Raw genomic sequence first — 13,395 nt, 5'->3', positions numbered from 1 at the left:
CAACTATCTTCTCGACCCTTGCAAGCATGGGGAGAACAGAAACATTATGCTATCCTCTATTTAAGAGTGGATAGGTTAATCAGAGAAGTTAAAACCTGCTGTTATCTGATCTTTAAATGCAGTGACTTTGCTATTTCCCTTAAACCTCTTATATACGTTTCAGACATCTGAGTGTCATAACACTAAGAATGGCCATGTAGTTTCTGAACTGTAGCAAGAAAATTTGGAAGGGAGTTGGAAAAAGAAAGGATCATCAATAATAGTAATAAATAACAATAATATCAGCTTCTCAAACCATAGCACACCTGCCTTTCTACTATGTCTCCGGGATAAGTTATGGCAAAGTTTTACTGTATGGCTTTCTGCTGGTCTAGAGGATTGTTGTGAGTTTTTTTCTGAAGTTATTGTCTCCAAAATCTCTTGGTGGTGATTGATAAATCAAAAAAAGTATTTGGCAATATTTGATCTCCAGGATGCATTATTCCCTTCTCCCTATGCCCAAATAGACTACATTTTCCAATCTCTCTTGTAGCTACCTATGTCCATAAGACAACTTGTTAGATAGTGAGATTAAGGAGAAATGTAATGTATAACTTTTTAAAATATAGAGAATGTGTTCTTTTTCTCTCCTTCTTATTGCTGACTGGGATGTAGATGCAAAGGCTGATGCTTCAGCAACTATCTTAGACTAAGAATAGAAGCAACATGCAGCACAGCTAGAAGACCATGGAAGCTGGGTGCCAGACACCATGTATTGATGATACCAGCTCTGGCCTGCCTGTATCTGGAATCCACATAAAAGATAAACAGAATTCCATTTTATAAAGGTAATGCAATTTTGTATTCTCCATCTCTCATAGCCAAACCTAATCTTAACTAAATATATATGGCATCTGGACCAACATAAATTTGACCTACCATATTTTCTCCATCTTATCTCTCATTTAGTATCTGAATTCCACACCCCTTTTCATCCTTTCTGCATAGGTCCTGTACACTTAGAGATCATCTAAATCTCTAAGCTATTTGCTTCTGCATGATGAAGGGCCTTGCTCCATTTCACTGATTTTATGATATTCCAACCTCCTACACTCTGCACCTATGAAACCTCCTTCCCAGATTCCCTCCAGGAGGAGGGAGTACTTTCCAACCATGTGACTTCAGGTAATGTCTTCTGTAACTGTGAGAATGCTTATACAGAATGATTTACTTGCGTTCTGGAGGAAAATAAGCCAACGTTACTGAGTGTCTACCATGTGCCAATCTGTATACTTATATATACTATCTCATTTCAACTTCATGATAACTTTATAATATAGATAAAGTCCATCTTCATTGTATGCATAAGAAAACCGAGGTTTGGGGAAAATTAATTAGTTGCTTTAGTTCTCATAACAACTGACTGCCAGATCCAGGATATGAGCCACATCTGTCTGAGTCTAAAATGAATGATTTTTCCACTATGACTTGCTACCTTCCAGCATTATGGTTAGTGGCCTGAATTCATAGGATTTTAAAGTTTGTGAAGACCAATGGCCACGTCTTATTCAGTATTGTGCCTTTTCCCTTAGAATCTAGGACAGCTCCTGTATTATACTGGACCTGTAAAATATATACTGCTAAAACAGACCAAGCATAATGCTCATTAATTATTAGTTGGACAGCCTTTCATGTCCAATAATTCAGCAACTAAAGACCCTGCTAGGACCCTCAGAAGTCTCAGTGGGACTCATGATTTGTGATGAGGAGCTCAGATACTATAGTAGGAAGACAACAATAGGAGACAACACTCATATACATATATAGAACAACTTAGACAACCATATAGAAATTTGGCTGGGAAGCCAAAAAGAAGCCCAACTCCTACTTTCAGTCTGCTCCAGTTTCTAGCATAGGAATGGAGAAGAGCTCAAAATAGTGTTGAGAGGATCCATGGTAATCCTGAGAGTAGCCCATCCTAGCATAATGCAGCTTGCATCGGCTCCCAAAGGCCACCTAAATATGTATGTAAAAGGTATAATTATAACATAGCCAGTTTCTATGCCTAGTGAAACTAGAACAAAATCTGGAATTAGGTCGCTGAGCTCACATGGGCTGGCTCTTTGCACCAACGCTGTACATGTCTGATGGTGAAGAGGCAGCATAGTAGCTAGTCCAATGGTGAGAGACAGCATCGCTGTAAACCTCAGGACTAAGGGGTGGTTTTTCTTCCCTGGCCTGGCCCCTCTTCTTCTTCCCCTCCCTCGTCCTTGTTGAAAGCACACTCCTGGATCTGCCGGTCCAGCTCAGAGAAGCTCCCTTCTGGGTCTGAGCTGCTGTCTGTAATGTAATCAATCTCCTCCATGCAGGGGGGCTCATCATCCAGCTCTGAGGTCACACTGCTGCTGCTGCTGCATCTGCTGTGGGTTCCCACAAAAATAGAAAAAGAGAGGAAGGAGAGGAAGGGAGGGAAGGAAAAAGGGATGAAAAAATACAGAAGGGGAGGGAAACAGAGAGAGGGAGGTGGGGGAAAAGGAGAAGGAAATAAAAAGAGAAGTTACCCAAAGGAAAGAGCATTTATAATCAATGAGAAAGGGGGAAGAAAAGTTATCTTCCCTGAGTCTGCATCTCAACAGCCCCTACTCCTTTAAATGTGTCCCATACACAGTCCTTGGGTCCTCAATCATTATTTTGAGATGTCGGAGGGAAATCACATAAAATCTTCGAGATTCCCTTTTCCTTTGCCAGAAGAGTTTGCATTTCTAATTCCAATCAGATTTCCAGGCAGCCCGGGTGGCTCAGCTGTATAGCGCCGCCTTCAGCCCAGAGCATGATCCTGGAGACCCAGGATAGAGTCCCACATCAGTCTCCCTGAATGGAGCCTGCTTCTTTTCTGCCTGTGTCTCTCCTCTCTCTCTCTGTGTGTGTCTCTCATGAATAAATAAATAAAATCTTTAAAAAAAAAAGAAGAAGATTTCCAATCAGAAGAGGTGGACAACTTCATGTATTTAAGATCTTCAGAATCTTTTTGGCTCAAAGTGAAATTCTCAGAGAAGGTGTCACTGAGTATCAGAGACAGAGACACTGTCCAGAGAAGGGTGGAACTGGAATTCGGGTAGCTAAGACCAAAAGCCCTAGTCTGTCCCACTGTAACTCATAGCACTGTGAGTCATTGCATAGCTCTCATTCATTATGATGAGTAGTTTATTAGAATTAGACAAGTAATCTAGGTTGAAATTAATAAAGGAGAGAGAAAGTGGGAAAACAGCATTCTTTTTCTACTGTTTGTGCTTCCCATCATTTTCTTTTTCTCCCTTTTATGTTAGTTTATTTACAAATGGAAGATCAGCAGGGGTAGACCAGCAAGAGGTAGAAGGGAGCAGTAGGAATGGACAACACACTTTGGCCACATATTGAGAGCTGGGGATATTTCTTCCCAAGGAACCTCATATCTATCTCATTTGCATAAGGTACCTTCTTTCCTGAAGACTTTCTAATCACTCCCTACTTAGGACTTAACCAATTAGGATTAACAGCGTGCTGGGTTTCTACTCTGTGATTTATAGAAGGCAAGCACTTCATAAATCAGGCAGAGCTGTTCATCCACCTGCCTCGCCATAAACAATGAAAATGGGTAATCAGCGGCATGGTTACATGTTAGCTCCGGAAATGAATCAGAGTCCAGTTCTGTAATTGTCTACTGACTGATGGGAACAGCTTCCATGCTCTCCAGGCCCTAGGTACCCTAAACTGAAGGTCTGGTGGGATATTGCCTGAATGAAGAGGAAGGGGAAGAAATACAAATCTTATTTACACAGTACCACAGCATTAATTTGTTATCATATTTTACAAGCTGAATTGTGGGTGATAAAGCAGTTGAGTAAAGGAAGGTAAGAACTGCCTAACTGTAACATGAGCTCAAGTCAGCAATAACTGATTGCCTGTGACTCAGCCATCACCATACTAGGGACCGAGATGACATTCTGTGCAATGTCAAGAGCCTGAGCTTAAATCCTGGCTCTGAGACCTTGGAAAACCCCTCAGCCTCCTAGAATGGCAATAATGATACCTCAAGAGCTATTGTGCATACTAAATGAGAAAGTACACAGATGCTATCTAGCAGAGTGCTTTGCAAAGTAAAGGCAATCAATAAATTTTAATTCCACTGTTGTACTGTAGATATGAAAGAAGAGGGTGAAACATGGTGTTGAAGGAGAGCAGGCATTGAGCTTTGTTGCTTCACACCTGGGTTATAACTATAGCAAAACCATTCAAATTGGCACTGCTAATAACTTCTCTAAAGCATCATTCTTATTATGCCACTTCCAGATTTAGGAAATTGCAATGACTCTTCCTTGCTTATTAATGCAATGTGGGTATTGAGAGATGGAATGCTCCCTAGGGGGTCCAGTTGGCAGGAGTCCAAGAGTGAACAACAAGGTCCATCTTTCCCTAATGAGCGCCTGTCTTTCCTCCACTGCAGAGTCTGCTCTAATCACTCAGGGACCTGAATCTTTCCCACCACAATCAAATCATCAGGCTGTTCTGGCTGTGATCATCCAAACATATCAGACTACATGTTTTTCCAAATCTTTATTCAAGTAACCGATTTCCCATATCTGAAATGATTTTCCAATCCCTCAGCATTCAACCAGATAAGATATATCATTTTTAAAAGCTCATCTTAATTTCCACCAAATGACTCTTTTGAAAGCTCCATCTCTTTGAAACTTTCTTCCTTTAAATGTTAATCTTCACATATTCACTTAGTTTGTTCTGTTCCTTCTTAAAGTTTACAATTCTATTGTGAATAAGGCCCAAGCCTCTGCCTAATTGTATATTATTCTATAGAAAGTCTAGAATGTGCTAAGAATATAGTAGATGTACAATAAAATGTTGCCAAATTGAACATATAACAAGAACGTATGTAGAAAAATACATACATATCATTTTGGACCATCTTTAGTGAAATTACTTTTTCTTGATTTCTTTTTCAAAGGTTTTATATGTGAATTAAGCCAAAATTATCACATTAGTGCATTTTATTGATTTCAACAAATATAGTTTCTTTTGTCACTGATATATATATAATATAAAATAAATATATTTTTATAGTATACAAGGTATAATAAAGTATTAAATTATATATTATATTACATTTATTTATTTATATAGAGATGTGTATATATGTAAATTTATATTTATATTTAATTCATACATGTAAATATATATTTACATTTATATTTAATGTATCTGTGAAAATGCCAAAAAAGTGTGATTATGTCTCTTACTTATTTTTCCAAATAAAGTAAAAGTATTCTAATAACTTAGAAAATCAAATTACATATTGAGGGATTTCCACTTCTGTATAGACAGAGAAGCATTTATATTTTTTCTTCATAAATTATACTGGATATTTTATATAAAATAAAACATAAGAAGACTGAAATGTGGATGACATATGGAGGAAAGGAAGCAGACAAGATATGGTTTTGGGACTAAAGGACAACATGGTGGTAAGCTCCCTGACATTTCTCTTTGCTTCTTATATCCCAGACTTGAAGCTCGACAAGCTGACAACCTGGAAATGCTAACAGGTGTGGACAAAAACAGCCCAGCAAGAGCTAGTTCTCTCTAGCCAAATGATAAAGAAAAGGCAGCCTAGCAAGAAAGAAGAGTTTAAACTACATTAGCTCTACTCCAGCCAAAAACCACAGATAAACCAGTGGTCCCAACCCTACCCCACCATGAGAAGCAGAGAACCTAGACTTCTACTCTCACTAGACTGTAAAAGGTGCCCACAAGCCCTTTCTTTCCCCCAGGAATAAGGTATTAGAGAAAGTTGAATAGAAAATTGTAACTTTTATTCCTAGTGTACAAAAGTGAGGTCCCTTACCCCTCAATACCACTGGAGGTCATGGGGGAGCCTGAACTTCCATCTGCAACTGTTGGTAACAAGACTGACCCTTACCAGTGCCAATGGAGAGTAGCAGCAAGGCCCTCCTGTCCCTTCAACCCAGAGAAAGTCTGGTGAAAGTCTGGGAGGGGTGGTTACTGAAACACTCCCCACTGCCCAGCAGTAACAAAGAACCCTTATACCCAGGGTGTCAATGTCTTTAAACAGAGAACCTAGACTTTCACCTCTACCTGCCCATAATAAGGTTCCTTCTTCTCCTGTCTGAGTGGTGTCAGAAGAGACAAGTTCAAATTAGGCTTAAATAAGACCTTAGTCTCATAGAATAATACCCCAAATATCCAGATTTCAGTATAAAATAATTCACCACACCAACAATCAGGACTATCAATAGATACAAATACCAACATGACAGAGAAGTTAGAATTATCTAACGAGAATTTTAAAGCAGACATGCAAGTGTTCTATTGAAAATTACAAACACACGTGAAAAAAAATAGAATGGCTCAGTAAAGAAATAGAAAAATCTCAGCAAAGGAAATATACATATTATATATTATATTATTTATATATATGGGGTATATATCATTTATATATATATTTATATATATATGGAGTATAATGAAAAACCAAATGAAATTTTACAAGTGAGAAGTATACAATAACAGAAATGTAAAATGTGGCAAAGAAATGTAAGACATAAAGAGAATCAGATGGAAAGTTGAAAAGTGAGTAATAAAAATAAATGAATAAACCAAAAATTCAGCAGATGGGCTCAGCAACATAATGGAAGAGACAGAGAAAAGATTCAGTGGGTTTGATAATAAAACAATTTCACTCAACAGAGTGAAAATAAACTAAACCAATGAGCAGGACATCAAGACCCTGTGGCAATATAACAAAAGATCTAACATTCATTTCATCAGTCTCAAAAGACGAAAATCTGAAAAAGTATTCAAAGTCATGGTTGAAAACTTCTTAAACTTAGCAAAAGACATAAACATACAAGTACAAGAAACTGAGAAAAACCCAAACAGATAAACCCAAAGAAACCCACACCAAGACAGGTTGCTGCCAACCTTCTGAAAACCAATGACACATTAAATCTTGAAAGCAGTGAGAGAGAAACTTTAGGAGAATGACACTATAGGGAAAATATAATTTGAATGATAGCAGTATTCCCCTTAGAAATGGTAGAGGCTAGGAGAAAACGGTACACTCTTTCTTCATGATTGAAAGACAATAACTATCAGGCTAGAATTCAGAAATCAAAAAATAAACATCCTCCATAATGAAGGGAAAATTAAAGGCATTCTTATAGGAACTAAGGTTTTGAGAATTTATTGCCAAATTTGAGAATTTGTCCCACTCTGTAAGAATAGCTAAAGGGAATACTCTAAACAGAAATAAAATAATAACAGAAGAAATTTTGGAACATAAGGAAGAAAGAAAGAACAACAAAAGAGTAAAAATATGGGTAAATAAAATAGATTTTCCCTTTCCTCTTGAATTATTACAATTATGTTTGATAGTTGAAGCCAACATTATAAAGTCACATGACATGGTTCTCCTTGTATTATGTAAATATTTAAGATAATTATATGATAAATGGAAAGCAAAGGAAGATACAGGCACTCAAGTTTTCTATAGTTTGCTTGAATTGGTAAAAATGTGACACCAGTTGATTGCAATAAGTTATATGTATATAATGCAATATCTACAGAACTAAAAATATTATAGAGATATACTCAAGATCCTATAGATAAATCAAAATGGAATTCTAGAAAATATCCACTTACAGAAAACAGAAGAAAGAAAACAAATAAAAAAGAGAAAGAACAAATGGAAAAACGATAAATGGAAGGCTTAGCTCTAATGTACCAATAACATTAAATGTAAATTATCTAAATACACCAATTAAGAGATTCTCAGAGTGGATTAAAAAGCATGATCAAACTGTATGCTGTCTATAACTCACTGAAAATAAAATAGGTAGATGAAAGTAAAAGGATGGAAAAGATATTCCATGCAAACACTGATTTAAAAAAAAAAGGGAAGAATGGCTATGTTAATATTAGTTAATGTAGCTATCAGAGTAAAGGAAATAACCAGAGACACAGAGATGTATGATGATAAAAATGTCCATACATCAAGAAGTCATAGCACTCTTGCATGTATATGCACCAAACAGAACTGCATAAATATGTAAAGCAAACCATGAAAGATCTGAAAGGAGAATTAAACAAATCTATAACTATAGCTCAAGAATTCAACATTCCTTTCTGAATAGTTGATTAAACAACTAGACAGAAAATCAGCAACACTATCAACCACAAGATATAATTGACATTAATAAAATACTTCAGCCCTAAACAACAGAATACATATTCTTTTCTGATGCACGTGGAATATATACCAAAAGAGACCATATCCTCAGCCATACATAAAGCTCCATAAATTGAAAAGGGGAAAAATTGTACAGAGTGTATTCTCTGACCACAGTGGAATCAAGCTAGAAATCAAAGACGGAAATACAAAAGAAAAGTTCCTAAGCAGTTGGAAAGTCAGCAACTACACTTCTAAATAATTCAGGAGGTCAAATAGGATATTTCAAGGTAAAGAAAAAAAGACATCGAATTGAACAAAAATGCAAATATAACCTATCAAAATCTGTGGGGCATAGATAGAGCCAAGGTGAGACGGAAATTGATAACAGTAAATGCTTATCTTAGAAAAGTCTAAAATCAAAAATCTAAGCTGTTACCTTAAGAAGTAGAAACATAAAACCAAAAATAAACTCAAAAGCAAGTAGAAAAAAAGGAAGGAAATAATAAAGAAACAGAAACCAATGTAGCTGAAACAGAAGAACAATAGAGAAAAATCAATGAAAAAAAAAGAGCTATTTGAAAAAAAAATCTATAAAATTGATTGGCCTCTAACAAGCCTAACAAAGAAAAAAGAAGGAAGGCATTAAATACCACATCAGTACTGAAACAAGACTATCACTACAGACTCTGCAGGCATTGAAATGATCAGGGGATACTACAAAAAACTCTACACACATAAAATTGACAACTTAGATAGTATGGACCAATTCCTTAAAAAAGTAAAAACTACAACAATTCACTTAATATGAAACAGATCATTTGAATAGTTCTATAACTATTAAGAGATTTGAATTTATAATTTAAACTCTTGAAGAAGAAATCTCTAGGGCCATTCACTGGAGAATTCTACAACATGATTAAAAAAAGAATTAACACCAGTTCTACACAATCTTTTCTAGAAAATGAAAGGAGAGAGAATACTTCCTATTCATTTCATGAGTCAAGTATTACCCTGAGACTATAACTAGACAAAGACAGTAAGAAGAAGGAAAGAAAACTACAGACCAATATCCCCCATGAATATAAATCCTTAACAAACTATTAACAAATTGAGTTCAGCATTACAAAAAAAAAAAAAAAAAAAAAGAATTCTACACCCTGACCAAATGGAGTTAATTCCAGGGATTTAAGACTGGCTCAATATTAAAAAACAATTAATAGAAGCCATATACTAACAGGCTAATGAAGAAAAATCACATGATCATATAAATTTATGCAGAAAATGCACTTGATCAAATTCAACATCCATTAAAAAGAAAAATTCTCAGAAAAGATAGTCATAAAGGAAAGACTTCCTGGCCTTGATAAAAAATGTGTATGAAAACCTACAGCTAATAGTGTACTTAATGGTGAAAGACTGAATGCTTTTCCCTGTGATCAGGAACAAGTCAATGATTTCTACTGTCATCATTGCCATTCAACACAGTAGTAGAAGCTGTAGCCAGCAGAGTGAGGCAGGGAATGAATATAAAAGCATATATATGGGAAAATATATGAGAAAGCAAGAAATGAAACCATCTCTATTTTGGGAATATACAAAAACAAAAACCAAATAAACAAAAAATAACCCCTAGAACTATAAGTGAGGTCAATGAAGTCATAGGTAACAAGATCAACATATAAGTCAATTATACCTCAGTTAGTAAAAATGAACATATTAAAATCACTAAACTTTTATAACCACTAAATAATAATGAAACACCTACATGTTGACAGAACAAACCATATACCAGACTCGTATACTAAGAAATGTAAAAAACTAATGACAGAAATCCAAGATTTCAATAAATGGAAAACCATACAGGGGTTAGAAGATTCAACATTGTAAAGATGGTGATTTTCCCCAAATTGGTAGACAAATTTAACATGATTCTTATCAAAACTCCAAAAATACTCTTGTTGATCTCGGTAAGGTTATGCTAAAATTCATGCGGAAAGGCTAAGGAACTAGAAATAGCTAAAACAATTTTGAAAACAAAAATAAGGTAGGAGGGAGGAATCACTCCACTCAATTTCAAGACATATTCTATAGCTACAGTTATCAAGACTGTATGGTTCTGGCAGAGTGATAGACACGTATCAACAAAATAGGACAGAGAGCCTAGATATCTATCCACATAGGTAAGACCAAAGTACAAAACCAACTCAACCACTAGGGAAGTTTTTGATTTTGTATTTTATAAAATATCAAGAGATTTTGCAAAAGAAAGACATTAGCAAACATACAAGACCTCAAGAAATAGAAAGCTAATTGTTTTCCTTAGAAAGGTACAGGCTGAGGCTAAGGGAAGATTTTATGCGAGAAAATCTAAGCAACTCAAAGATGGAACAGAATAAAGATCTCAGAAATGGGAAAGCCATGGTCAGAAAACTGTAGATATATGTTAAATATGTAAGGCTAATCTGGAATTGATGTTTATAAAATAGAATATAAATGTTATAAATCTTGCCAATGTAAAAACAATGTTATAACTAATACAAATAATGTATGAGTCCAAAGGAAATGCAAATTAGAAACTTTGTTCATTTACAGTATGAGTCAATAGATAATACAATCAGTTCAAAAATAAAAACAGGAAATAGAGGCTTAAATTTAGGAAAGGAATGTTAACAATGTAATAATTAGAAACTTTATTGCAGAAATGGGAAACAACAGATGATACAGATGATTTGGAACCCCAAAATTGTACTGTGAGTATAAACAGTGTGATTCTAGTTGGTGAAATCCTAAAACCCTAATCAGAAATAAGCATAAAACTACCACGTAGGTATTCTTTCAAAACCCAGGGTCTATGGAATTCCCATGGAGGAGGTGAAGGATACATCCTGCTGAAGGTGTACCCACAAAAACAAATTATGGATCATATGAGAAAATAATTCACCAAGAACAAAACAGCAGCAAAAACCGACATCCCACAACCTGAAATAATATGACAGTTTGGAAGAGACAATAGAATAAGGATGTTTAAAATGATTAGGGGATTAGAATACATTCCAGAAACATAATGAAAGAATAAGACCTTTTTGAAGAAAAAAATAGGTGAATTCAGAAGCTGAACAGATTATCTCTAAAAGAAAAAAAAGAAAAGTGCAATCATCAGCTCAGTGGAGTGGTTCAACAGCACAAAAGACACAGTTAAACAGAGAATTCATAGATAAGAAAGTAGATGTATATAGGGGATTTTTAGGTTAAGTTGATAAGGGGCAATCTTCAAAAAGATAATGGGGGGTTGGTAGTTCTCAAATTGAAGAAATACTCTGCAATGCAGGAAAATCTAGGCAACAAAGAAAGTCCATAATTATACACACCAGATCAGCATCAATTAAAAAAAGGGCCATTCAGGGGCACCTGGGTGGCTCAGTCAGTTAAATGTCTGCCTTTGGCTCAAGTTATGATCCCAGGGATTTAGGATCCTGCCCCACATCAGGTTCCCTGCTCAGTGGAGAGTCTGCTTCTCCTTCTCCCTCTGCTGCTCCCCCTGCTTGTGTATGTTCTCTCTCTCTGTCAAATAATTAAATTTTTAAAAAATCTTTTATAAAAAAGGGCCAATCAGAGAAATCAGGAAAGAAAAAGCAGATTACCCTTAAGTGAATGACACTTAGAACAACATATTTCCCATTAAAACACACACATACACAAAACAAATAAATAGGGGCAACTAGGTAAAGGGAACTCCCTGTGATATCCTGGCAACTTTCCTATAAACCTAAAAATAAAAAAAAATAAAAAATAAATAAAAATTAAAAAAAAAACTTTCTATAAATCTAAACTTAAAATATAAAAAAACCCAAACTAAAAAAAAAAAACCTAAAAACCTAAGAAAAGGATTTTAAAAGGTTTAAAAACTAATAGAAATGTTACACCTAGCCAAAAAACAAAACAGTGAGTTAACGCCTTGAAAATGCCAAGAGAAAACAAGCCCCAAGCTGCAATTCCATACTAAAACAAACAAATATGACTTTATTTTTCGTGAACAAGGATAAAATAAATAAATTTTCCCACACATGGACCATCCTTGAAAGAACCGCTAATGTGTGTACTTCTACAAGAAGGAAATTGAACTCATAAGGAAGAAATAAGATCTCAAGGTCTCAAGAAATAATTTTGTAGAAAAAAATTGCTAAACATGGGATAATATGAGAAATATCCTTCTACAGTCTGACTGTAGTTGCACTTGGACAGTAAGAATAGAGTGAGTTAAAATAATCAATGACCAAGAGAATATGGGCAGACCTGATGTTTGCCACTGCCCAGCCTGGCCTTGGAGTGAGCAAACTTCCATGGGTTCCATGGTTTCTAATATTATATTATATACATATAATATATGCACATGCCATAAAATTATTGTTTTAGTGAGAAAAAAATGATGCTAAAATGTTTTTAATACAAAAGATAAGAGAAAGGCTGGGGAGAAGAAGGGAGAAAATGTAAAAAAAAAAAAGACAACAGGAAAGAAAGAGAAAAATAAAGAAGGAAAGAAGGGAGGGAGCAAAGGCAGGGGGGTGGAGAAAAGATAGAAATGGGATGGATAAAGAAGATAAACTGCTGGTATGGCAGGTGTCCCTGGCAAGGGGTCAGTCAGGCTCGCTATATATATCCTGCCACCACTCAGTCCATTATCTCATTTCCTTTGAACAGAATTGCTCACATTGAGTCAAATGCAGTAAAATTGTCCTTGACATCTCTGCCCATCTACCCCAACTCAAAGGCAAAGTTTGCATCCCACCTCCTCTTTGAAATCTTGAGCAAGAACAGTGGCCTCTCTCCTTTCTTTCACTTGCTCAAGCATGTAGCAGGACTCGTCTCTCTGACATGTGTTACTATCTAATATCACTGTCAGTGTTAATAAGTGATTCCACGTCTGTTGACCCTTGGCTAGTTGCCAGACTACTAGTTGCATTGTCCTCATCTCCAAGGCAATGAGGAAAACCTCATCAGTGCCAGACTGGCCCCATCTCCCTAGCTGTTTGTTGTTCCAGGCAATTTCCCACCCTCACAAACAGCCTCACCCCAATGTTAGCCCAATACAGTAAATAAAGCTCTGCTGTCCAAGGAGAACCTGCTAAGGGCAACCAACGTTCTACGTGGCAGAGAGCAGGCTTGAGTTTCTCAAG

The 13,395-nt window shown here is 35.9% G+C and overlaps 1 protein-coding gene across 2 annotated transcripts in view; it reads right to left on the bottom strand.

Annotated features, from left to right (window-relative positions):
• Positions 1 to 2,000: 2,000 nt before the first annotated feature.
• The window catches only part of AGBL1 (AGBL carboxypeptidase 1), a 554,941-nt gene continuing 543,546 nt past the window's right edge, over positions 2,001 to 13,395 (bottom strand). For both annotated transcript variants that reach the window (XM_035714840.2, XM_025437815.3), the window contains exon 18: positions 2,001 to 2,399. In XM_035714840.2, the coding sequence (XP_035570733.1) occupies positions 2,192 to 2,399 (208 nt within the window). In that variant the 3' untranslated portion in view covers positions 2,001 to 2,191. The remainder of the gene's footprint in view (positions 2,400 to 13,395) is intronic.

The sequence above is a fragment of the Canis lupus genome, chromosome 3 (genome assembly GCF_003254725.2).
Source record: "Canis lupus dingo isolate Sandy chromosome 3, ASM325472v2, whole genome shotgun sequence".
Classification (NCBI taxonomy): Eukaryota; Metazoa; Chordata; class Mammalia; order Carnivora; family Canidae; genus Canis; species Canis lupus.
This window is presented reverse-complemented; position numbering and strand designations above follow the sequence as displayed.